Here is a 25695-nt window from a genome sequence, read left to right on the forward strand (position 1 = left end):
GTGAGCCTGCCCCTTTAAGTACGCCGCTGTCGGAGGCTAAGTATTTTAGGACTTCCGGACATGCGCACAGCATTGTGCCCAGGAATTCCTTAACCTGGACATGAGGTAGACCGGGTCGGACTTCTTGCAAGATGCGGGGCTTCTGTGGGGGGCAGTGATGAGATTAGCTTTGGGACCCCGGCTTTTTGCCCGCAAGAGGAAGGGGACATGGGCTAGTATCGGCGTTGGGACAGGCGGGGGTAGTGGAGGGAGAAGAAGCAGGTGGAGCCACTGGCCGTGCTAGGGGTACTTCTGATGCACCAGAAGGCAACCCCGCCAGAGACTTTAGTTCTGAGAATTGGTAACAGAAAGCAAATAGGAGTGACTGCAGCCGAGCGTTGGCGTTTGAAGGAAGAGCATGAGGGAAAAACGCTACCTGCTGCGTTTCTAACATCTCCCCAGATCTGCCCTCAACCACCAATTCCCCAACCTTGGGTCAGCCAAACTACCCACTCCTCTCCGCCCCGTACCCTTGTCAAGAAATCTGCTGTGTAGGAATACTGCCTATTTGTGTTTAACTCCACGTGGGCTCCTTGGCTCCGTCCAGCTCAGTTCCGCTCTTTTACTAAGATGCTCGTTGTAATGCCCTGAACATTACGTTCTTCCCAAGGTGTTCTAGCTAACCCAGTAGTAGAATGTCTTCATATTTTCTTCCTTCTACTGGGGAAAGAGTACATCATTATTCTTTACAAGGACAATCCTAAAACTGCTCTTGATCACATTGCTTTCCAACTTGTGGAATTCTTCATCACATTCATCTACTCGGTGCCATCATTCATCTTACTAAAACATCTTTTTGGATTGTGTCATTTTTCTACTCAAACACCTCCAGTGCTGCAAGCTATATGTTGACCACTCAACGGATTCTAAGTTCTTGGTAGGGGCATTCACTGTCTGGCAGTTTGGCTCTAATCCGAGCTGTATTTTCCAGAACTGTACTACAAAACTTTTTCTCCTACTGCTCTTGTATCTGGGCTGTTCAATTTCCCCTAACACATTGTATATTTTGTTTGTATGTACTTACGATATGTCTCTACCTTATTCTATGTCTTGAATCGTTTTGAGGACTTAAATGGCCACTTCTTGTATTACGCTTTCTCTGATTATCATATCATAGGTAAAAGTGATCCCTTTTTTCTTCCTTTTTACTCTTACAGCTCTTATTTTGTAGTAGTTGTTTCATTTATTCATTTATTCAGTCAGTATTGATTGCATGCTTACTCTGTCCTTGACACTGTTTTAAATGTGAGATAATCAGTGAATTGGGCGGACAAGGCACTTGCTCCCATAGAGCTAAGATTCTAGTTGGGAGAGATATACCGTAAATAATAAAATTATTAGATAGAAATACTGTGCAGAAAGTTGAGTAGGGTTTGGGGGAAGAGAGTGTCTTGCTGGTTCCTTTACATTATTAGTCAGGGACGACCTCTATGAGAATGTGATTGAGGAATGACTAATTTAATCAGGAAGGGTTAACACAAAGGAATTGAAGAAGGCCAGTGTAGTTGGAGTGTAGTGGGTAATGGGGAAAGGGTACAAGATAATTTTAGAGAATAGAGTCCAGAATCCTAGAAGTCTTTGGAAGCCAGGGTAAGTAATTTGGATTTCATTATCAATGTGATTAGAAGTTTTAAAGAGGATTGTGATATTTAATTTACCTTTCAAATCATCATTCTGGCCATGTGGAGAATGGACAATAGTGGACTAGTTAAGTAGAAGAGATTAGAGGCCTTCCCAATGTATAAGAATTTCTAAGATGGGAGTACTAAATGATGGAAGGACAGCAAGAGTAATCAGAGAGTCAGATGCTTAAAGTTGATGTAATTTTTGGTGATGAGAAAGTCAAGGTTATGACCAAGATGGCGTGGAAGTGGGTTGAGGTTGAGATCAAGGAATCGAGGAACAAGTAGATGATGCATATAGATGGACATGGAAGTCATGTTGAGTAGGAAGACATTGAGGGAGGTGTTAAAATCATCAGTGAATGAAGAGGAGTCTTCTGGGGACCAAAGAGAGGATGCCAGCAGATGGTAAAGCCTGATTGCATGAACCTCAAAGGAGTTGGGATTTGGGGCAGGTAGGGGAGAGAGAAATGGTTTGGAGCAGTGGCAAATAAACATATTTACATCCTCCAGGTCCTAAGTTAGGTGGGTGTGAAAGGAAAAATAGCCTTCACTTGAGAGGACTAGAGAAGCAGCAGCGAAGGGAAATAACCAGGTTTCAGTTATGACAAGAAACTGAGGAGACTGTGCAGGAAATTAAGGAATGGAGGAAATAAACATATCCTTATGTAGTCTAGGAAATTAGGTTATAGAGACTTTGCTGTGATTTCTACGTGGCATGATCCGGGGGAAGTTTACTAGATTGGTTCAGATTAGTAGAATACATTGTAGAAATGGGATGAAGGTTCAGATGATGATGAATTACCTAGAGAGTGTGGTTATATGTGAGTAGTATGTGGTCCCTGGGCATTTTGTCTTTCATGTAGCTCTGTTTGGTATGGTAGCCATAGGCTGTGTGAAGAATGAATAAAGGCTTCTTCAGAGGATTATTCTCTTATCTACTGCTTCAAGAAGATCTGAAAAGTTTTTTTCTCTCTGATGCCAGTAGCATGGTTGGAATTTTCCTGTGGGTCAACATCAAAAGTTTGTATCTGTAAAAGTTTATAACTGGGTTGTCAAGAATGTTTAAGGTTCAGGATTAATTTAAGTTAAATTAATTAATTAAACTAATTAATTAATAAATTGCAGGTTGGTTTTTAGAACTTCATTTATCTATCAATTTGGACTATTTCTTCCTGTCTTCTGGTCCCGTCTCTCATCTCCAACCCCTAATATATAAAAATCTAGCCACAAATTCTCCGGAATTAGCTGGAAATTTTCAGGAATGGGATTTAGACAAATCATTAAGTCCTATGTTCTGGTCTTTTCTTTGTGGGCCTACAAGTGGTATTTTTAAAGTAAACTTGAAACTGATCCATTTTAATCCTGGATAATGGATGGAAGCTTGGAGTGGATGAAGAGTGAAGTTGCAAATCATCAGTTACACCAGAAAAGATTGCCTGTTAATTCATCTTGGTATAGAAGGGTCAAAATACACATGATATATAGAAATAAATTGCTAACGTTTCTTAAGGGAACTCAGGATTGAAAGGGAGAAAGAAAAATAAGTCCTGCAAATACATTTCTTTTTTGTTATCCATAACTATTCTTTCTGGTAACTGCCTCTCTCTTTCTTTTGTAGGCATTGTTATTTAAGAATGGAAGAGGATACAGATTTTAGAGTCAGGTTTAGTTCTTTGTGTTTCATTACTGATCATGTTGGATTTCATGGCACTATAAAAAGCTCACCAAGTGACTTTGTTGTTATAGAGATCGATGAACAGGGACAGTTAGTTAATAAGGCCACTAATGAATGGATTAGTAAAGTACTACCTGAGCCAAATAATTTTGCCAAAAAAACAAAACTTGATTTTCAGAATTTATCCTTTAAAGAGGGAAGCAACCAAGAAGTCAATATTGTCACTGGGTGCTCTGATGATGACCAAAATCATCAGTCTGCTTCAGAAAAGGAAGATACTATCAATGATGGAACTTCCAAAGGTGAAGAAAAAGTTGATGTTTTAAGCAACTTGTTAGATGAAAAAACTAACGAATTACTGAATCACTTTGCCTGTGATATAAAAGAGAAGTGGAATTCTAAAACTGAGCTAATTGGATCATCTCCTGAATTCTCATTAGGCAGAATCCTTGACAAAAACCAGAGGGCTATTTTGCATAGTGCTGTTAGGCAGAAATTCCCCTTTTTAATAACCGTTGGTAAAAACAGTGAGATTGTTGTAAAACCAAATCTTGAGTTTAAGGAACTCTGTCACTTGGTATCTGAAGAAGAAGCATTTGACTTTTTTAAATATTTGGATGCAAAGAAAGAAAATTCAAAATTTACCTTTAAACCTGACACAAACAAAGACCACAGAAAAGCTGTCCACCATTTTGTCAACAAAAAGTTTGGAAACCTTGTGGAAACCAAATCTTTCCCTGAACTCAGTTACAATGCTGGTAATCCAAATGTAGCGATAACAGTAAGATTTCGGGAAAAAACACACAAACACAGGAAAAGGTCTCTTTTTGAATGCCGGGGTCAAAAAGTTATATACACAGGTAATGTAATAAATCATTACCATTTTCGTTGATAAAGTTAGTTAAAATTGTGTGAAAGATGAATAATTTCAAATGAATTAAGTAGACTTAACCAGAGGGATGTCGGAAAAAATATTTGGGTCTAGTTTTTAGTGGAAGCTAAGGCCTTTCAAATTACACTAATTTTACGAATTAGCCTTATTAATCAAAGTATGGTAACACAGTGCTTATAGTTAACATAGTCACAAATGTATAAAGTTGAAGGAGTTATTTTGTGTTTAATAAGTTTTATTGGAGATAAATCTTGATTTCATATTTTTGAAGTTATTTTAATTAAAATTAAGTACTCAGACAAGTATAATATGTCTGCTTTGCTTGGGAAAGTGAAGAGAACACCTTGTTTTCTAAACAATTGAACTTCAGTACCCGAGGTAAAGAGCCTCCTTACAAGGAGCTCCCTCTTTGTTCAGTTACTCTTTTAGAGAGGAGGTTCTCAAACTTTAACATGCATTAAAAGTCGCCAAAAGGGCTTATTAAACAGATTTCTGAGCCCTATTGTCAGAGTTTCTGATTTAGAAGGTTTGGGGCAGGGCTTTCAGAAATTCCCAGGTGGTGCTTTTTCTACTTGGTCTGGGGACCACATTTTGAAAATCACTGTTTTAGCAGTTATATTCAATTCCTAGGCCTGGATGGAACTTATGAAATCTTATTCTACAAGTTTGGCTGACCAGGTTTAATTGGCCTACATCCTACATGAAGGACGGGAAGTATTTCCCATGGTCTTGTTTTATAGATACAGCAAAGTTTTTTTTTTTTCCTGGTTAAACACATTGTTTTATTTATTTTTAAGTTTTTATTTTAATCACCCAGTACTCATCATGACAAGTGCTCTCCTTAATCCCCATCCAACCTCCCCTCTGGTAACCAGCAGTTTGTTCTCTATAGTTAAGAGTGTTTCTTCGTTTGTCTCTCTCTTCCCCACCGCCTTTGCTCATTTATTTCTTAAATTACACATATGAGTGAAATCATATGGTATGTGACTTTCTCTGGCTTATTTCACTTAGCATTACTCTAACACCATCCATGTCACTGCAAATGGCAAGATTTCATTCTTTTTTGTGGCTGAGTAATATTCCATTGTATGTCTATGCAACCTCTTCTTTATCCATTCATCAGTCCATCAATGGACACTTGTGTTGCTTCCATATCTTGGCTATTGTAAATAATGCAGCTATATATAAATGTGGGGGTGCATGTATCCCTTTGAATTATTTTTCTATTCTTTGGGTAAATACCCAGTAGTGAGATTGCTGGATCATAGGGTAGTTTTATTCTTAACTCTTTGAGGAAACTCCATACTGTTTTCCATAGTGGCTACTCCAACAGTGCAAGAGGGTTGCTTTTTCTCCACATCCTTGCCAACACCTGTTGTTTCTTGTGTTGTTGACTTTAGCTAATCTGACAGGTATGAGGTGATATCTCATTGTAGTTTTGATTTGCATTTCCCTGATGATAAGTGATAGTGAACATTTTTCATCTTTTCATGTGTCTGTTGGCCAGCTGGCTGTTGTTGTTATCATAGTCGTCGTCGTCTTCTTTTCTTTTCTTTTTGTTTGATAGACTCCACAGAGCTTGAACTCATGACCCTGAGACCAAGACCAGGAGCTGAGATCAAGAGTTGGTTGCTTAACTGACTGAGCAACCCAGGCACACATCTGTTTGTCTTCTTTGGAGAAATGTCTGTTTGTGTGTCTTCTGCACATTGATAAATTTATTTGTTTTATTATTTGTTTTCTAGGTGTTGAGTTGTATCAGTTCTTTATATATTTTGGATACTAAACCTTTATCAGATACATCATTTGCAACTATCTTCTCCCATTCAATGGGTTGCCTTTTAGTTTTGTTGATTGTTTTCTTTGCTGTGCAGAAGATTTTTATTCTAATGTGGTGCCAGTAGTTTATTTTTGCTTTTGTTTCCCTTACCTCAGGGGACCTCTATAGAAAAAAAGTTGCTACAGTTGATGTCAGAGAAATTATCGCCTATGCTCTTTCCTAGGATTTTTATGGTTTCAGGTCTCACATTTAGGTTTTTCATCCATTTTGAATTTATTTTTGTATATGATGTAAGAAAGTGGTCCAGTTTCATTCTTTTGCATGTAGCTCTCCAGTTTTCCCAACACTACTTTATGAAGAGACTGTCTTTTCCCCATTGGAAATTCTTTCCTGCTTTTTTGAAGATTAATTGACCATATAATTGTGGGTTCATTTCTGGGTTTTCTATTCCATTCCATTGACGTATTTGTCTATTTTTGTGTCAGTTCCATACTGTTTTGATTCCTACAGCTTTGTAATATAACTTGAAGTCTGGAATTGTGATGCCTCCAGTTTTTTGTTTTGTTTTTTTTTTTTTAAGATTGCTTTGGCTATTCAGGGTCTTTTGTGGTTCCATAAAAATTTTAGGATTAGTTCTGTGAAAAATGCTGTTGATATTTTGATAGGGATTTCATTAGATGTGCAGATTGCTTTGGGTAGAATAGACATTTTAACAATGTTTGTTCTTATAATCCATGAGCACAGATAGTCTTTCCATTTCATGTCATCTTCAATTTCTTTCATCAGTGTTTTATAGTTTTCAGAATACAGGTCTTTCACCTCTTTGGTTAGGTTTATTCATAGGTATCTTATTATTTTTAGTGCAATTGTAAATGGGATTGTTTTCTTAATTTCTCTTTCTACTGCTTCATTATTGGTGCATAGGGATGCCACAGATTTCTGTGCGTTGATTTTGTATCCTGTGACTTTAATGAATCTGTTATGAGTTCTAGCAAGTTTTTGGTGGAGTCTTTCAGGTTTTCTATATATATTATCATGTCATCTGCAAAGAATGAAAGTTTTACTTCTTCCTTACCAGTTTGGATGCCTTTTTTTTCTTTTTGTTGTTTGATTGCTGTCGCTAGGACTTCCAGTACTATGTTGAGTAAAAGTGGTAAGAGTGGACATCCTTGTCTCATTCCTGACCTTAGGGGAAAGGCTGTCAGTTCTTTCCCATTAAGAATGATGTTAGCTGTGGGTTTTTCATATATGGCCTTTTTTATGTTGAAGTATGTTCCCTCTAAACCTACTTTGTTGAGGATTTTTATCATGAATGGATGTTGTACTTTGTCAAATGCTTTTTCTGTGTCTCTTGAAATGATCATATGGTTCATATCCATTTTCTTATTGATGTGATGTATTACTTTGATTGGTTTGTGAATATTGAACCATGCTTGCAACTCACGAATAAATCCCACTTGATTGTGGTGAATGTTTTTTTTTTAATGAATGTTTTTGGATTTGGTTTGCTAGGATATTGTTGAGGATTTTGGCACCTATGTTCATCAGAAATATTGGCCTTATATAGGAAAGCTTTTAGGATGAAAGCAGCAGCCCAAATTTGCACAGATTGCATGTGGCATAGAAACAGGATTGTACTTTGTAGGGACTCTGTGGTATAAATGAAGAGATTAGACCTTGAATCTATGTGGGTTTCATTTTATATTATGACTTCAGTTCATATAAAGATTTATGAACTTTTAAATCTCTTTAAGGCTTAGTTTCTGGGGCGCCTTGGTGGCTCAATCGGTTGAATGGCTGCCTTGGGCTCAGGTTGTGATCCTGGGATCCTGGGATCCTGGGATCCCTGCTCAGCAGGGAGCCTGCTTCTCCGTCCCCCTCTGCCTGCCGCTCTGCCTACATGTGCTCTTTGTCTCTCTGTCAAATAAATAAATAAAATCTTTAAAAAAATAAAAGACTTAGTTTCCACAAATGTAAAGCTGGAAAAAAATAATACCACGGGCAAATTACTTAGCAATTTGTAACTTTTGGTTGTACTTTAAAAAATGGGGTAATAGTAAAGCCTAATTCACAATGATATTCTAATGATTGAATGAAATAATTAATGAAAATTTTAATATATAATAGTTATTCAAATGTTGGTGTCTTCTCTCCTGAAAATTTCTGTCTGGTATGTGACTTGCCTTATATGAAAGAGCTGCTAGTACAGCTCTTGACACATGAGGCACGCAGTTAATGGTAACAGATAAATCTATTGTGAAGGAAAAACAAAAGTAGCTTTAAATGTGGAAGGGAGAATTGCCGGTAAGTTATTTAAGCAGTTACAGGTTTTATACTACTTGAAATTCTAACAATATTAATTTGAATTACTGAACTAAAAATTGTGGAAACTTTTTATGTATTAGTTTAAATTAGTTTTACAAAAACTATGAATAATCGGAGGGATTTATTAAGGGGAGGAATTGATGGTTCACCAGAGAATCGTATGGAGATATTGGGATATCTACAAGTCCGAGAACAAAGAAAAAGTCCAAGGTAAAGTATGCCTAGCCCAGATTTTGCACAGGCCAACCTTTTGTAAGAACAAAAATAACTCATATAAAAAAAAATTCTTAATAAATAGGCCTATCTAAAAAGTAGCCATTGCCCCAAGGTGTCAAGATTATTTTAATACAGCAAGAGATATGAAACAAAACATGTAATAATGATGATGAGAACAGACATGCAGACAATGAAAATTTTTTAAATTAAATTTGTTATACATTATCTTGGTAGTAAAAAAATAAAAATGAATATCCTAGTGTAAACAAAACTATTTTACCTCTCAGTTTGTACTGTTTCAGTGTTTTAAATGTTAAATGCAAATAAAAACCCTTAAGTGGTCACATAGAAAATAAAAAAATAAAAAGAACACTTAAAAAAACTTTTTCTTTTTATTGTTATAAAATATACATAACAGAATTTACCATTTTAACCACTCTTAAATGTACAGCTCAGTGGCATTAAGTATGTTCCCATTGTTGTACATCCATTACCATCATCCATCTCCAGAACTTTTTTATCTTCCCAAACTGAAACTGTATACCCATTAAATAATAACTCTCGCCTTTCCCCTCTCCCCCCAGCCATGGCAGCCACCATCCTGCTTTCTGTCTCTATAAATTTGACTACTCTAGTTATCTCATGTAAGTGGAATCATAAAATATTTGCCAATTTGTGATTGGCACCTATCACTTAACTGAAAATCTTTTTCATCTGTGTTATACATGTCTTAGAATTTCCTTCCTTTAAAGGCTGAATAATATTGTATGTATGTATACCTCTTTTTTTTATTCACTCATCTACCAATGGACATGGGTTGTTTCTAACTTTTGGCTGTTGTGAATAATGCTGCCATGAACGTGGCTGTAAAAATACCTGTTCAACTCCCTGTTTTCAGTTCTGTGAGTATATACCCAGAAGTGAAATTTCTGGGTCATATGGTAACATATATTTAATTTTTTGAGACAGCACCATAACCATTTTCCTAGAATACTTTTTTGCAGGAGAAATTATATGAAAGATTTAAGCATCCAATGAAATTTTTATTTTAAGAATTCCATTTTCTAGCTCTAGAAGTTTCATTAGGTTCTTTCTTAGGTCTTCAACTTATATTCATTTTTTCCTATAATCTTTGAGCCTGTTTTTAATAGATATTTAAGAAATGTTTGTCTGCTAATTCTATCACTCATTCCTGGATGTGTTTCTAGTGAATGACTTTTATTTGGGTTATTGGTCATATTTTCCTGCTTCTTTGCATGTTTAGTAATATTTTGGGGGGGTCAAACTTTGTGAATGTTACCTTGTTGAGAGTTTGGATTATATTGTCTTCATTTAAAGAGTGTTGAACTTCGTTTTAACAGGAAGGAAGTAATTTGTAGATCTATTTGAGGCTTCATTTTGAATTTTATTAAGGGAGGGCCAGAGTAGGCTTTACTCTAGAAGTGTCATATAGTTCTACTATTATAGTATGATCCTTCTGTGGTTTCTCCTGCATGTCCTTGATATTTAATTAGATCTCTCCTCCAGTTTTCTCCCAGTTTAAATAAAGAGTGTATAGCACTTGTCCTATGTGTGTTTGAACATTGTAAGGTGTGTGAAAAGCAGAGTTGTCTCTTCGTGTTGTAGTCCTTCTTAGCCTTCATATTAAGAGAAATTGTATTTGAGGATTCTAATTTGATATGTACTCAAGCAGCCTTGTCTATATCTAGACCTGATTTAGATGAAAAATGTTAGAATTTGAGCTGTTTTTATGGTGTGAGTTTTGGGGGCCTCAGGAAGGAATGAGTGTATTTTGAATTTGGGGTGTATGTAGTGGGACTAATAGTCTTAGAGCCAGAAGATGGGTACTTGTTCTCAACCCCAAGAAGATTCTCGGTGCTCTTCTCCTGGTGTTCACACAAATGCCTTTTGTGGCCAGTGGAATATGGCAGAAGTGATGGTGTATGAGTTCTAAGGCTAGATCATAAAAAGTGTTCTACTTTTTGCCTGTTTCTTGGATTGCTCGCTGTGAGGGTATCCAGGCATCACACTGGAGAATTGAGGCCTCTAGCCAGTAACCAGCACCGATTTGTCAGCCATGGGAGGGAGTCCCCTTGGAAATAGATCCTCCAGCTCCTGTCAGGCTTTTTAATAACTATAGCCCCAGCCACATCTAACTGCAACCTCAAGGGAGAGCCTGAGCTCAAACCACCAAACCACAGTGCTCTTGAATTCCTGACCCACAGGTACTATGAGAGATAAGTGAACATTGTAAGCCACTAAGGTCTGGGGTGACTTGTTACGCAATATTATATAAGTAGTATATAGTAATTAATCCTAGGCATGTGCAGATCACTAATAAGCAAATACCTCAAGAGATCACCTATGTAGATTTCTGGAACTCTCTGTGCATACACAGCTTCCTCTTATCTAGAACTCTGCCTTGTGAGTTCCAGCTTACTCAGCCTTCCTGAACTCTAACCTCTAACCCTTTTAATTCAGCATAACCGCTTTGTTCTACCTGGATTCCTCTAGAAAGTATCTATCTCTAGGCAAAAAAACCACAGTATTTTAGGCTCACTTCTTTTGTTTTCCTTTTCTTTTTGAATCACAGTTCTGTGCTGCCTGTTTCTCTAGTGTCTGAAAACAGGTATTTCCTATGTTTTGTCTAGCTTTCTATCTATTTATCATGGAAGATCATATCTAGTACCAATTATTCTAACATGGCTAGAAGTGGAAATTGAATTTTAAAATTTAGCATAGTTGATTTTCTTTTTAAGCACTTCACTTTTTCCAAGTAATCAAGAAAATGTTATAAATCTTATAAATTAAAAGTATAAATTTGGTGGCCTTTAAGTTTTCCTGCGTGTTCCCATATTATTTACTAACTTAGTGAGATTTCAATGTAAAAAGACAAATATAAATCAGTTAGACATTTATAATTAGAATTAGGTACATCTCATTCTCTTAAACATTCCAAGTATATAAGATAGAGATTCATTAACACAAATACTGAAATCATGGATTTGATTCTCCTAAATACTCGTATTTAAGTTCTAAATCATCACAAATGAAAAAAAAATGCTTATGCACTAAGGCTGACCAGCAACAAATGATATAATTTCAGACAATCTGGAGGTTCCTTCCTACATGCTGAGCTTGCTTAACAACTAGTGAGTGACATGCCCAGATTGTCAGCGACAGATTTGACATATCAAATTCCACTTATCAAACACATGAACTTTACAACTTTTATGGATTGGTTTCTTGGCCGCCTTCTATGTAGAACAGTTTCCTGGTCTACTTTGAAAAGTTTGTAACACCTAGCCAGCCCACTGCAACAGTTGACCAAATTTTGCATTTCTTTTACTTTTAAGATATCTTAGTGACTTCTGTCTAGTTCCACAGATTTGATATATTTGAGGGACTACCTATATTTTTTCACGTTATTCTTAATTGACTCTCAAAAGTTTTGGTTCTAGGACACCTGAAGAGTATAGCTCTTATAAGTTATTATAGACCCCAAACAACTTTTATTTGTGTGGTTATTACCTATTGATATCTAACCTATTAAAACAGAGAAATTGTTGAACCACCATGTTGTATATGTGAAACTAAGGTAATATTGTGTGTCAGCTATACTTCAATTACAAAAACCCCAGAAAATCCAAAAATACGAATTTGTTTAAGGTAACCTATTACTATTAACATGAAAACAATTTTTAATGAAAAATAACCATATTTTTCAACTAAAAATTAGTAACAAGAGGCATTGTTTTATAGTTCTGCAAATCTTTCTAATATCTGACTTAATAAAAGTCAGCTTGATTCTCATATCTGTCCTTGCATTCAATCTTTTGGAATTTCTTGTTTTGATCGAATCAAAGGAACAAAACTCAGCTTCACACAGGTATATAGTTGGAAAAGGGAGAACATTATAGGCCCCATAAAATAATAGAGTCCCACAAATCCTACAAATATTGAAATATTTGATATTTTGATCTTATTGCTTTGGCTGTTTGCCATACTTCTTTTCATTCTTTAAACACCCAGAACAGCAACATTTCCTCAGATTCTTTTCAGCCTCCTAAGACTGAATGCTTCCAAGGCAGGGATCATTTTTGTTTTATTGACCATTATATCCTTAGCCCAGCACATCTTCTGAAATCATTTTATTTAAACTTTGTAATTAAATCCTATCATGACAAAAGCTGATATTTTGAGGTTGTAATTTCTCTACATTTTAAATATGGGCTTTTAATTTCATTTTATTTGAAACAAGTGATGTAAACAGCTGTCCTGGAATCAGAGTTTTATATTAGAATCTATTTGGTTAAGATACCCTGAAAGTGTAAAGAACAAATTGTGATTTAGCACACAGAATTAGCTTGTATGATTCTCTCCTTTCTTGTACCTCTTTTATCAGTTCTTTAAGAATAACAGAGGTCATAATACATTTAACTTATCACTGCTGCAATAGAAAATTTCGAGAAATCTGGGGAGCTGTATGGATAGTACAAAAATAACAGCCTTAGTGGTAAAAATAAATCTAGAAAGTAATGGATAGTGCTTGAATGTTCTTCAGAAATTATAGCTGTTTGTTTATACTTTAAAATTCTTAAACATAGTAAAAAATATTTTTCTTGTAAAAATTCAAACATTGAAAATATACAACATTGCATTATAGATTTTAACACTTTTCACATAAATTATATGCACTGTGTATATTTTTGAAACCTGCTGTTATCATGTTTCTAGAGGTTATTCATATGAAGATATAAATATATAGATCTTCCCCAATCTTTTTTTTTTTTTTTAAAGATTTTATTTTATTTATTTGAGAGAGAGAGAATGAGAGGCAGAGAGCACGAGAGGGAAGAGGGTCAGAGGGAGAAGCAGACCCCCGCTGAGCAGGGAGCCCGATGTGGGACTCGATCCTGGGACTCCAGGATCATGACCTGAGCCGAAGGCAGTCGCTTAACCAACTGAGCCACCCAGGCGCCCGATCTTCCCCAATCTTTTAAACAACTGTATGATATTCTAAAATGTGGTTATTATAAGCACTTGTTTAGCTATTTTATATATTCATAGATGGATAGATAGATACATATATACATTTCCCATCCTTCTACTTCCTGAATCAACGTTTATGTTTAACGTTCATTTTTCTTAGAGTATTCACTATTCGGGGAGACCCTTGTAGCTGCGGATGACAATTATAGCAGTTGAACAAAATATAAATTATTCTGCAAAAAACCCTGAATTTCCTTTTCATGATTAGAGGGAAAAGGGCAGTAGTTTGATGTATCTTATATGTAAACATTGTGAACTGTGGGTTGCGGTATTTTGTTATTATCAGTGCTGGCTGGTTTATAGGCCAGCATATTGGGGAACTTCTTTGGTGGTAGTTGTTACTGGGCTTGTTCCTTCTCCCTACCTTCCCAATCTCACTCCCACCCTGTCATCTAGTAGACATTTTAAACATCTACCACAAAGCAAGTGCCGTTTTATCTGTTGGTTTGCTGGCTTGGAACTCCCAGTTTATGGGGTGGGCAAACATAAAGAGAAATTATAATGCATAGTGGCAAGTGTCATGATATTGATAATGACAACTTGTGGAGACATGCAATTTTGTGTAATCAGCACCTTGTGGAGTTTATGTATTCATTCAACAATTATTTGAATAGTTAGTGTGTGTTAGACTGTGGGTATAACAGTTGAGAAAACAAACATGATCCCTGCTTTAGGAGCATTCAGTCTTGGGAACCTGGGAAGAACTTAAGGGAGAACTGCTGCTACTGTTGGATCATGAAAAATAAATACAAGTGTGGCAAGTAAAATGGAAGGAACACATTTTAAACAGAGGATTCAAATGTGAGAAACTACAAAGCTGTGGAAGGCTCTAGTCCATCCACGGATTCTGAGACATTCTCTGTGTCATACAGGATATTCGTGCGGAGACTGAAAAGGGAGACTGGGGTCAGATATAAATGCCAAAGTAAGAGATTTAGATGTTTTTTCTATAAGCCTTTCCTGAGCCAATTAGCATTTTTCAAATGACTGCTGAAATCTAAGACACTGATTTTATATCTTGTTAAAAAATACTTATATTAAAAATTTGATTCATTATATTAATCTATTAGTCTACTAAGAATGTAGTTGATGTATCATAGCTGTGTGTGTGTGTATGTGTGTGTGTAATCTGGGATTTTTGTTTGTTTGTTTCAGCTTTTACCCTACGAAAAGAAAATCTGGAAATGTTTGAAGCACTTGGTTTTTTAGCTATCAAACTTGGTGTGATTCCTTCAGATTTTAGTTATGCAGGCCTAAAAGACAAGAAAGCCATCACCTATCAAGCAATGGTTGTTAGAAAAGTGACTCCAGAGAGGTAATAAAACATTACTTTATAAGATAGAACTTTACTTTCTTATTGCATCAAATAAATAAATGTGAGATTAAAAACTTAGAACACTAGGAGCATATTAACCTCCCTATCAATAGTAATTAATTGATTAAAAGCTTATTGAGCAGCACATCCTGCCTTAATAATCTGATTATCTTCTAAATAGTGTTATGTCTTAAATTTACACTGAAAATGTAGGTAGTTTTAAGACAAACTTTGAGAAGTGGCAGATTTTAAATGATTGAATTATTTCAGGTCATAAAGTAACTCTGTTAATATAATCCTATAGTAATGGGGTTTTTTAGTGCACATTTGTTGAAATAGCATTACCTTTTGAATTCCAAAAAATTTTTTAGTGTTCTGATATAAGTGGTTGTCTGGCAGCTGTCATTTAAACCTTATATTAATTTTTAAATGTAAGATTTAATGAGTCTATATGATTTATCATTTATAGGTTGAAAAATATTGAAAAAGAAATCGAAAAGAAAAGAATGAATGTGTTTAATATTCGATCTGTAGATGATTCCCTTAGACTCGGTCAGCTCAAGGGAAATCACTTTGATATTACCATCAGAAATTTAAGAAACCAAATAAATGATTCTTCAAACCTGAGAGAGAGAATTTTGGAGGCAATAGAAAATGTTAAGGTAAGAAAACTTAATTTTAAAATAATGTTACAGGAAAATCTTTATAGGCCTTCTCTTTACGCTGAGGCAAGAAGGGAAACTTCTTCTTCTTTTGTACCTTTTCTTTTTATGTGCATATGTCATTATTTAAAAAAATGATAATTAGGACAACTTGTTTTATTTTTAATTTTCTTAGTACATTTTTTTTGTATTAAAAAAAACCTTTAATGTAATTTAAAAAATATATAGAGTTACCCGGAGGGGGGGGGGCTATCTGCATCAGAAGAGAGGTGTTTTTTGTTGTTGTTTGTATGTTTGTTTTTTTAGCACATGCCATATAGAATAGTATTTTAGGCAAAGGGATTAATTTTGGAAATTTTGTTCAGTACTTTTTTCAGGAAATCTTTGGTAAATAGTTACATTACTTATCAGAATTATGCATAATCTTTTTTTTCTTTTCAATCTAATTGTGAATTTTTTTCAATGGATACAAATGGTAAATCATACACATTTTATTCTGTCTTACAATAAATACTGTTTAACATAAATATATAAGTGATATTTCCCAGGCATCTAAATGTGCCATAGCCTTCAGTCTGATCATCCAGACTGTGGGTTAGCAAGCTTTTCCTGTAAAGAGCCAGATGATAAATATTTTTGGCTTTGTAGGCATATGGTTTCTGATGAAGCCACTCTACTGCCCTTGTGTGGAGGCAGCCATAGACCATATATAAACGAATGAGCATGACTGTGTTCCAGTAAAACTTTATTTACAAAAATAAGCGTCGGCCACATTTGACTTGTGGGCCATTAGTAATTTGACAACCCCTGATCTAGACCAGTAATCCTCAACCTGGGATGCTTCTTGGCAATCTCAGTAGTCAATCCCTACCCCCGAACCAATTAAATAAGAACATTTGGGGATGCAGCTTTTGTTATTAGTATTTTTTTTAAAACTCCCTAAGTGATTTTACTCTACAGCTAACACTGAGAAACAGTGATCTAAGATTCTGACCACAAAGACCTTTTTACACAATTTTATTCCTCTCCAAAGGAAAATAAACAAGCAAAACAGGTTTTTAATCACTATTACGCCTTATAGTCAGGAAAATGACTTCCAACTAAAGATTTTCTAAATTCACATTTGTCTGTGTATAGACACTCTTTGATTGTATATTCTTTTTTTTTTTTTTTAAGATTTTATTTATTTGACAGAGAGAGACACAGCAAGAGAGGGAACACAAGAAGGGGGAGTGGGAGAGGGAGAAGCAGGCCCCCCGCTGAGCAGGAAGCCCGATGTGGAGCTCGATCCCAGGACCCTGGGATCGCGACCTGAGCTAAAGGCAGATGCTTAACGACTGAGCTACCCAGGCGCCCCTGATTGTATATTCTTTATATGGTGGTTTTTTCCCTTTTTTCCTAGACCTATCTAAAATTCTTTTTTCCCCCCTCAAAAAACTGTTATTAAAATGATATCCTTTTAAAAAGGGAGAGAGTTTCTCTGAACTCTCATAGCATTTATTGCCTATCTTTCATTCGGAATTTATGAATATACAACTGCCCATTATAAAATCCCCATTAGGAATGATTCTAACTTTAGCCAACTTTCCTTTAATTCTGAAAATAAGAAGTCTTTGAAGTTTTATTTTAGAGGGTTCTAACTTTGACTTCTAGAAACCTTTTGTTATAGCCAACTCTAAGTAATTTGAAGGGGTACTTAAAGTTCTTCTGGTTATTCTAGGATGTTATTTGATATTATTTTTCCAAATTTGAAATAATAATTGTTATGAGAAATACTCATAAAGTGAGCATGAAAGACTCTTATCTTTCAAGAAACCATCTGGACCTGGTGTTTTCTTTGTGAGAGCATGTTTATCCACTGACCGATGTCTTTAAGGTTGCAGAGTAATTTACAATTTTCTATTCCTGGGGAAGTGGTGCCATGTCATTGTCTTGGCCCAGGCCCTCAGAAACTAAGGTAACTAAAAAATGAATTGTTATACATAAAGGAACCAAGACTTGCTGGGTTTGAAGTAAATTTATTTCTTACTCTCAGCATCTCCAGACAGCGGAAGCATCTCAAAGTCAGAAAGAGCTTCAGGGCAAAGATCAGATCCAGTCCTAGGTGAACAGTTCATCCCAGCACTGGTTTAGCACTGCAAGTCCTGCATCCCACCATACCCTTGAGTACTGTGAATGGAAAGCTCACATAATCTTAAAGCTTTTTCGTTGGTCTTATTTTCTTTTAATTGTTTGGTTTTCTCCTTTCTGTTCTTTAACTGTATAGAATTTCCCAGACCATTTGGCCCTTATGTGTGTATTGCGGATTACAGTATTCTTTTCTTAAAATAAATACAAAGAGAAAGACTTGATTACGTATTCTGACACAGTAATTATATTTATTTATTGTAGTCACTGTGGGCCTATGACAAAAAACCATAGGCTCGGTGACTTTTAAATAACAGAAATTTATTTCTTAGAGTGCTGGAGGCTGGAAGCCTGAGATCAGGGTGCCAGCCTTATCTTCTTGTTGTATTCTCACATGGTGGAAAGAGAGTGAGATAGCCCCATGATCTTTTCTTTTCTTTTCTTTAGATTTTATTTATTTATTTGCCAGAGAGATAGAGAGCACAAGTAGGCAGAGAGGCAGACAGAGGGAGAGGGAGAAGCAGGCTCCCTGCTGAGCAGGGAGTCTGACGCAGCACTCGATCCCAGGACCCTGGGATCATGACCTGAGCCAAAGGCAGCTGCTCAACCGACTGAGCCACCCAGGCGCCCCTCCATGCTCTTTTCTTATAAGGAAACTAATTCCATCCTTGAGAGCTCTACCCTCATAACCTAATTACCTCCCAATGTCCTCACCTCCAAATACCATCACATTGGAGGTTAAGATTTCAACATATGAATTTTGGTGGGAACACAGGCATGCAGTCCATAACAATATACTTTTTTTAAGAAAGATTTTATTTATTTATTTGAGATAGAAAGCATGAGAGAGAGCACAAGCAGGGGGAGGGGGAGAGGGAAAAGCAGACTCCCTGCTGAGCAGGGAGCCAGATGCGGGACTCGATCCCAGGACCCTGGGATCATGACCTGAGCCAAAGGCAGACGCTTAACCGACTGAGCCACCCAGGTGCCTCACAATATACTTCTAATTAATTGATTTTCTTGTATTCATAGAATAAAGGGTTTGTAAATTACTACGGACCGCAGAGATTTGGGATGGGAAGGAAAGTTCACACCGACCAGATTGGATTGGCTTTGCTGAAGAGTGAAATGGTATGGATTTAAAAAAACTATGATCTGATTTGTCTTGTCAGTTGTACTTACTACATAAGCCAGCCCTTTGCTTTCTTAACCGAGCATATAATTGCATATATATATATACACACACACACATACATATACCATATATTACATTATTTTTTTTATTTTTTAAGATTTTATTTATTTATTTGAGAGAGAAAGAATGAGAGACAGAGAGCGTGAGAGGGAAGAGGATCAGAGGGAGAAGCAGACTCCCCGCTGAGCAGGGAGCCTGATGCAGGACTCGATCCTGGGACTCCAGGATCATGATCTGAGCTGAAGGCAGTCACTTAACCAACTGAGCCACCCAGGCGCCCCCATATACTACATTATTGAACACTTATTGAGCAGATACTATATTTTTAGTATCATATTGTAGTAAAGCAAACTATGCGATGTCCCTGCGTTTAATACTTGTTTGAGACCTAACAGAGAATTGGCCAGCCTCACCAAATTCTTAATGAACTGAATAGAGGATTTAGAAGAAACTTAACACCCTATAATTCCAGAAATAGGACATCAAATTATATAAAATTCCTGTTTCTCATAGCATTTAAACAAAAGCTCTCCCCTCTTTTAAACTTCATATTCCACGGTTCTCATTGTTTTTAAAGTTTGCTAGAGCATTAATTATCAGTTGTTGCTGTGTAATAGACTACTCCAAAACTGAGTGGACTAGAACAACAAGCATTTCTTGTCTCACTGCTCCCGAGCGTCAGGCATCTGGGAACAGCCTTGCTGGGTGTTAGTGCATCAGGGTCTCACACGGCGTGCAGTCACACTATCAGCCAGGACTGCAGTCTTTGGAGACTTGAATGGGCACAGAGGACCTGCTTGCAAGCACACTCCATGGTTGTTGGCAGGAAGCTTTAGTTTCTCACCATAGGGCTACTCATGGCGTGACTTCCCCAAGAGAGAAGAGTCCAGGAGCACAGAAGAGTGAGAGAGAGACCGTAACAGAAATCTCAGTGTCTTTTATAATGTAATCTGGGAAGTGACATCTTTACTTCTGTTCTATTCTACTTACTGGGCGCACAGACTCACCCTGATTAGTGTCGGGGAGGACTGTAGTAGGTGTGAGTACCAGCCAGTAGAGATCATTGGGGGCCAACTTAGAGGCTGGACCCACAGCTAGAAAGCCATATTTTCTTTCCTTTGAAACATCCCTTCCCCAACTTTTACATTCTCTACATCTCAATTTAAATTCTCATCCCACTCCCAAGAAAAATTGAATTCTTCTTATCTTGTTACCTCAAAGCCTCTTGGACTTCCCATCTTAGGTTTTATTATATTTTATTGTTATTGTTTATTTGATCTTTACCAGTAAACAAACATCATGTCTCTCTTGCTCAACACTCTATCCCTAGTACTGTGCACAGTGCCTAGCACATAGCAGAAACTTAGTAATATTTATTTGAATGAATTAGCTTCTGAACATATATTTGTTTGAATGAATGAATGAATACTATAAAAATAAGATTGAGTGTGATTTTAGGTTGAATGATCTATCTTAAGATCCTTTCCTACTCTAAAACATACACTTAGAAATCACAGTGCTGGAGACAGTATAATAATAATAATAATAATAATAATAATAATAATAATAAATACAGGACCTCATAGATACCATTAAAAAAAGGAATATCTTTTTTTTTTTAATTTTATTTATTTATTTGACAGAGAGAGACACAGCTAGAGAGGGAACACAAGCAGGGGGAGCAGGAGAGGGAGAAGCAGGCTTCCTGCCAAGCAGGGAGCCCGATGTGGGACTCGATCCCAGGACCCTGGGATCATGACCTGAGCCGAAGGCAGACGCTTAACGACTGAACCACCCAGGCGCCCAAAAGGAATATCTTTTAATCTATTTAGTTTTTAAAAGAAAATATTACAAGTTGGCAACTTTTTTTTTATTTGAAAGAGAGAGAGAGCATGAGCAGGGCAGAGGGGCAGAGGGAGAGAGAGAAGCAGACTCCCTGCTGAGCAGAGAGCCTGATGTGGAGCTTGATCCCAGGACCCCAAGATTATGACCTAAGCCGAAGGCAGACACTTAACCGACTGAGCCACCCAGGTGCCAAATAAAAATTCCAACAACCATGACTCTTTTTTTTTTTTTTAAGATTTTATTTATTTATTTGAGAGAGAGAGAGGAAGAGAGGGAGAGCACAGAGAGAGAAACGGACTCTCCACTGAGCAGAGAGCCCAACATGGGGCTCCATCCCATAACCCTGAGATCATGACCTGAGCTGAAGGCAGATGCTTAACTGACTGAGCCACCTAGGTGCCCCAATTGGCAATTAAAAAAAAAAAAGGTTTGTCTTTTTTTTTTTTTTTTTTAAAGATTTTATTTATTTGACAGAGAGAGACAGCGAGAGAGGGAACATAAGCAGGGGGAGTGGGAGAGGGAGAAGCAGGCTTCCCGCCGAGCAGGGAGCCCGATGTGGGACTCGATCCCAGGACCCTGGGATCATGACCTGAGCCGAAGGCAGACGCTTAACGACTGAGCCACCCAGGCGCCCCAAAAAGGTTTGTCTTTTTTTTGGGATTGTACAGCAGCCATTAAAAATAATGTTGTAGAAGAATGGTTAGTCTTATTGGAAAATGTTCAGATCATATTAATAACACAAGCAGACCCCAAACAATATAAACAAAAAAGAGTATTTTAATAATGTATACATGTGTGGATTTATAGAAAAAATACCTTGACACTAAATTCAGCAAAATATAACTGGTTATTATTGGTTGCTTCTTTTTTTTTTTGGACATCTTTTTTTTTATTTATTATGTTATGTTAATCACCATACATTACATCATTAGTTTTTGATGTAGTGTTCCATGATTCATTGTTTGCGTATAACACCCAGTGCGCCATTCAGCACGTGCCCTCTTTAATACCCATCACCAGGCTAACCCATTCCTCCACCCCATCCCCTCTAGAACCCTCAGTTTGTTTCTCAGAGTCCATAGTTTCTCATGATTCGTCTCCCCCTCCGATTTCCCCCCCTTCATTTTTCCCTTCCTGCTATCTTCTTCTTCTTTTTTTTTTTTTAACATATAATGTATTATTTGTTTCAGAGGTACAGATCTGTGGTTCAACAGTCTTACACAATTCACAGCGCTCACCATAGCACATACCCTCCCCAATGTCTATCACCCAGCCACCCCATCCCTCCCACCCCCACCACTCCAGCAACCCTCAGTTTGTTTCCTGAGATTAAGAATTCCTCACATCAGTGAGGTCATATGGTACATGTCTTTCTCTGATTGCCTTATTTCGCTCAGCATAATACCCTCCAGTTCCATCCACGTCATTGCAAATGGCAAGATTTCATTCCTTTTGATGGCTGCATAATATTCTATTGTATATAAAAAAGTAAGTAATTTGTCATTTTCATTTAACATATGTTTGCTTGCTTGATTTTTAAAGGTGGAGGCTGTAAAATTATTTCTTACACCAGAAGATTTGGATGATCCTGTAAATAGAGCAAAGAAATATTTTCTTCAAACTGGTATTTAAAAATTTCTTTACCCTATACATAGTCATACAAATACATAATACAGATGTTATGTCAGCAGGAGGGCATTTATTGCTACATACTTGTATAATATATTATACATTTAATAATTTTATTATCTGTCTAAGACACTCCAGTTTTGGCCAGATATCCAGGACTTGTCTGTTTTAACTCTTCTTGGGGGTAGGAGTGAGGGGAGAAATAGCTTCTTAGTTTTTCTTGGTCTAAATCCTCAGAGTAGATAAGAATTTCAAATTCTACCCTGGTCCAGTGGAAGTATACACTACAACTAGGGGAGACTTAAAAACAAATTACATAAAAGTTTGCTGTATCCAATACTTTGTGCATTATTTTTGGTTTAGTTGCCCATTCAGCCCAGTCGGTTTTGACACTTTAGCTCAATATCATGGTTTATATGCAGAATGCGTCCTGGGAAGCACCAAAGAAAAGTGGTTATGAGTGTGGGTTCTAGAGTCAATCCACATGGGTTTGACTCTCAAAATGACTTATGTGTTTGTATCTAGAGTTCTGCGAATATAATTTCCTTATGGCAATGATTCCTAAACTTGAGGATGCATAAGAAACACCTGGTACATTTATTAAAATGAGGATTCCTACCTGAATAAGCATCTTTGCAGTAGAGTTCATTAATTTAATTTTAAAAAGCATCCCATTAGCAAGGCCTGTTAGCGCTTGATGGATCCAACCCTTTCTTACTCAGAAGAGTCTGTGTAAATGTTTGTAATAGCTCTTCAAAAATATGTAGGCTCAGAGGTCTATATAGCGGTTTTTTTTTTTTTTTTTTAAGAAATCCTCTGAATAAAAAAAAAAAAAAAGAAATCCTCTGAATAATTGCAAATTAGTTTATCTCCATTCTGAAGTAGGTATTACTAATGTGCTTTTTGCTATTTTTTTTTAAGCAGGGAAAGTGAGGGGTGCCTGGGTGGCTCAGCTGGTTAAGCGTCTACCGTTGGCTCAGGTCATGATCCCAGGGTCCTGGGATCGAGTCCTGCATCGGGCTCCTTGCTCAGCAGGGAGCCTGCTTCTCCCTTTCCTTCTACTGCTTCCCCTGCTTGTGCTCTCTTTCTCTGTCTGTCAAATAAGTAAACAAAATCTTAAAAAAAATAAAAATAAATAAAGCAGGGAAAGTGAATGGAGAATGGATCATATGATTAATGATCTTTACTAAACAAACAAACCCTTCAGGTGTAGCTAAGTTTATAGTTGGTGCTAAGCGTCATCTTCATATTCAAGTTCAAAAGAGCACAGTTCATTGCCTCTCATTTAGAAGGCATAATGAAGGTCTTTATGACTGGCCTGTAAATAAAGTGGTTGACTCACTGATTTCCTCTTTATTTCAGAGGATGCTAAAGGCACACTTTCACTGATGCCTGAATTCAAAGTTCGCGAGAGAGCTCTGCTGGAGTCGTTGCACCGCTTTGGCATGACGGAGGAGGGATGTATCCAGGCATGGTTTTCTTTTCCCCATTCAATGCGCATATTCTACGTTCATGCGTATAGCAGCAAAATTTGGAATGAGGCAGTATCTTACAGACTTGCAACCTATGGATCAAGAGTAGTAGAGGGTGATCTGGTCTGTTTGGATGAAGATGTTGATGATGAACATTTCACAAATAGTAAAGTAAGTATCATTTCATCAGCGTTGTCAAAGAGTAGTAACCACACTGGGAACATTAATTTTCAGAAGCCTTTATTTGAGAAACAATTTAGAACTAAACATACGTTTTATTTTTTTATTTGTATTTGCTTATCTTCTGCTTCTATGCTGCTAGCTAAGGCTTAACACAAGTCTATAAATGGTAAAATAAAAATAGTCAGTGGCATTAAGCGAAAGGTACAAAGACAGTAAGCTTTCCTTTAAATAATATGTTTTAAAGAATTACAGAAGTAATGCACAAAGTAGTATCATTAAAAGTGAAAAATCAAAAGTTTACATATGAAGCTGTCATCTTGTCACCACTCTTACTGTCTTTCCCTCCCCTGTGTCCAGGAAATCAGCCTCTGTTTTTTGGCCTGTATCCTTCTAGACCTTTTTCTATGCTTTCACAAAAATATCCATAGGAGAGTGTATTTTTATTCTATTAGCGAAAACTGAGAAAAGAAAAGGAAGGGCTTACAGGCTCAGAACTTAAAATATGAAAAAGAATACAATTTTTATAGTAATTGTATATGAGGTGTGTAATGTGTGTATTTCTTTTATATAAATGTGATTTTATGATTGCGATTTCACAGCTTGCTTTTTTCCTCTTAACAATTTATATTATAAAAGTTGATTCTTCCATTTCCTCTCTATCCAACTAGTATTTTTATCTTTGTGGGTTTGAACAGTTTAAATAATGAAACTGAATACCATAAGTCAAGTAAAGAAATTTATTTTGTAATATAATACAAAAAGAACAAATTATAATATAATGCAAAAAGAACAAATTATAATATAATGCAAAAAGAACATTATCTCAAGTTAGTCTTACAAAGATGTTATAAAAGTGGAGGGATTTGAGTAGTGCTTTCATATATAACATCATAACATCATTGAACTTTAGATGAGAAAAGGATTTTAGAGACCCTCTTTTTTAACTCCCATTTTATAGAAATGAAAATCAAGACCCAGATTAAGTGACACAGGTAGCAGAATTAAAAGGCCCTAGCCCGAATTGATCTCTACCAGAGAAATCATGGAATACAGAAAAAGTGTCAGCATCTAGAGAGAGAACATGGCCCAGTTTTTCAAAAATGAAGAAACATAGATTCTGAACTCTGCATAAAGGGAGCTTTATCTAAATTAATAGCAGAAGTCTGGATGAATAAATTAAGGTTTTTGTTTGTTTGGTTGGTTGGTTTTGGTTTTAAGTAATGGAGATCTACCTCAAACCAACTTAAGGAAAAGCGGACAGGAATTCATTGGCTCTGATAACTGAGACTCTGACTGATTTGGGCACAGCTATATCCAGTTTCCTAAATAGTCTGTCTCTTATTTTCTTCATCTTTCAACTATGTTTTCCTCTGTTAGAGCCATTCTCAGTCTGGCTTGTTCTTTCGGTGGCAAGATGGTTATGAGCATTATTTCTTACAACTTGTAGAGAAGAGAACTTTTCTTCCCAATGGAATAAAGGCCATGGAATTAAGTCTCTCTGGCTAGGAGTGGCCTGGCTTTTGGGCCCGTGTTCGGGCCCAAAGCAATTATTGTGGACTGGAGTATGTGATTGGCTAAGCCTATGTTCCAAAGGATCCTTCCTGGAACCATCTCACCCAAATTATATTTGAGAACCGGGAGGTTTCAGGGAGCTCCCTGAAAA

General features: G+C 36.6%; 1 protein-coding gene across 5 annotated transcripts in view; it reads left to right on the forward strand.

Moving 5' to 3' along the window:
* Positions 1-135: 135 nt before the first annotated feature.
* PUS7L (pseudouridine synthase 7 like) overlaps positions 136-25695 on the forward strand; it is a 41898-nt gene continuing 16338 nt past the window's right edge. For 4 of the 5 annotated variants that reach the window (XR_010411549.1, XM_054507090.2, XM_064591369.1 and 1 more), the window contains exons 1-7: positions 137-1629; positions 3283-4199; positions 14760-14919; positions 15389-15581; positions 18741-18839; positions 22291-22372; positions 23740-24020. Coding sequence is in view for 4 of the 5 variants with exons in the window: in XM_054507090.2 (XP_054363065.1) it covers positions 1562-1629; positions 3283-4199; positions 14760-14919; positions 15389-15581; positions 18741-18839; positions 22291-22372; positions 23740-24020 (1800 nt within the window). In the remaining variant the exon portion in view is untranslated. Of the gene's footprint in view, positions 1630-3282; positions 4200-14759; positions 14920-15388; positions 15582-18740; positions 18840-22290; positions 22373-23739; positions 24021-25695 lie in introns of all 5 variants that reach the window. The other variant, XM_064591370.1, reaches the window with a different exon arrangement.

The sequence above is a fragment of the Mirounga angustirostris genome, unplaced genomic scaffold, assembly GCF_029215605.1.
Source record: "Mirounga angustirostris isolate CCGP_5_RB_7025 unplaced genomic scaffold, mMirAng1.0.hap1 SCAF_5, whole genome shotgun sequence".
In the NCBI taxonomy this organism is placed as follows: domain Eukaryota; kingdom Metazoa; phylum Chordata; class Mammalia; order Carnivora; family Phocidae; genus Mirounga; species Mirounga angustirostris.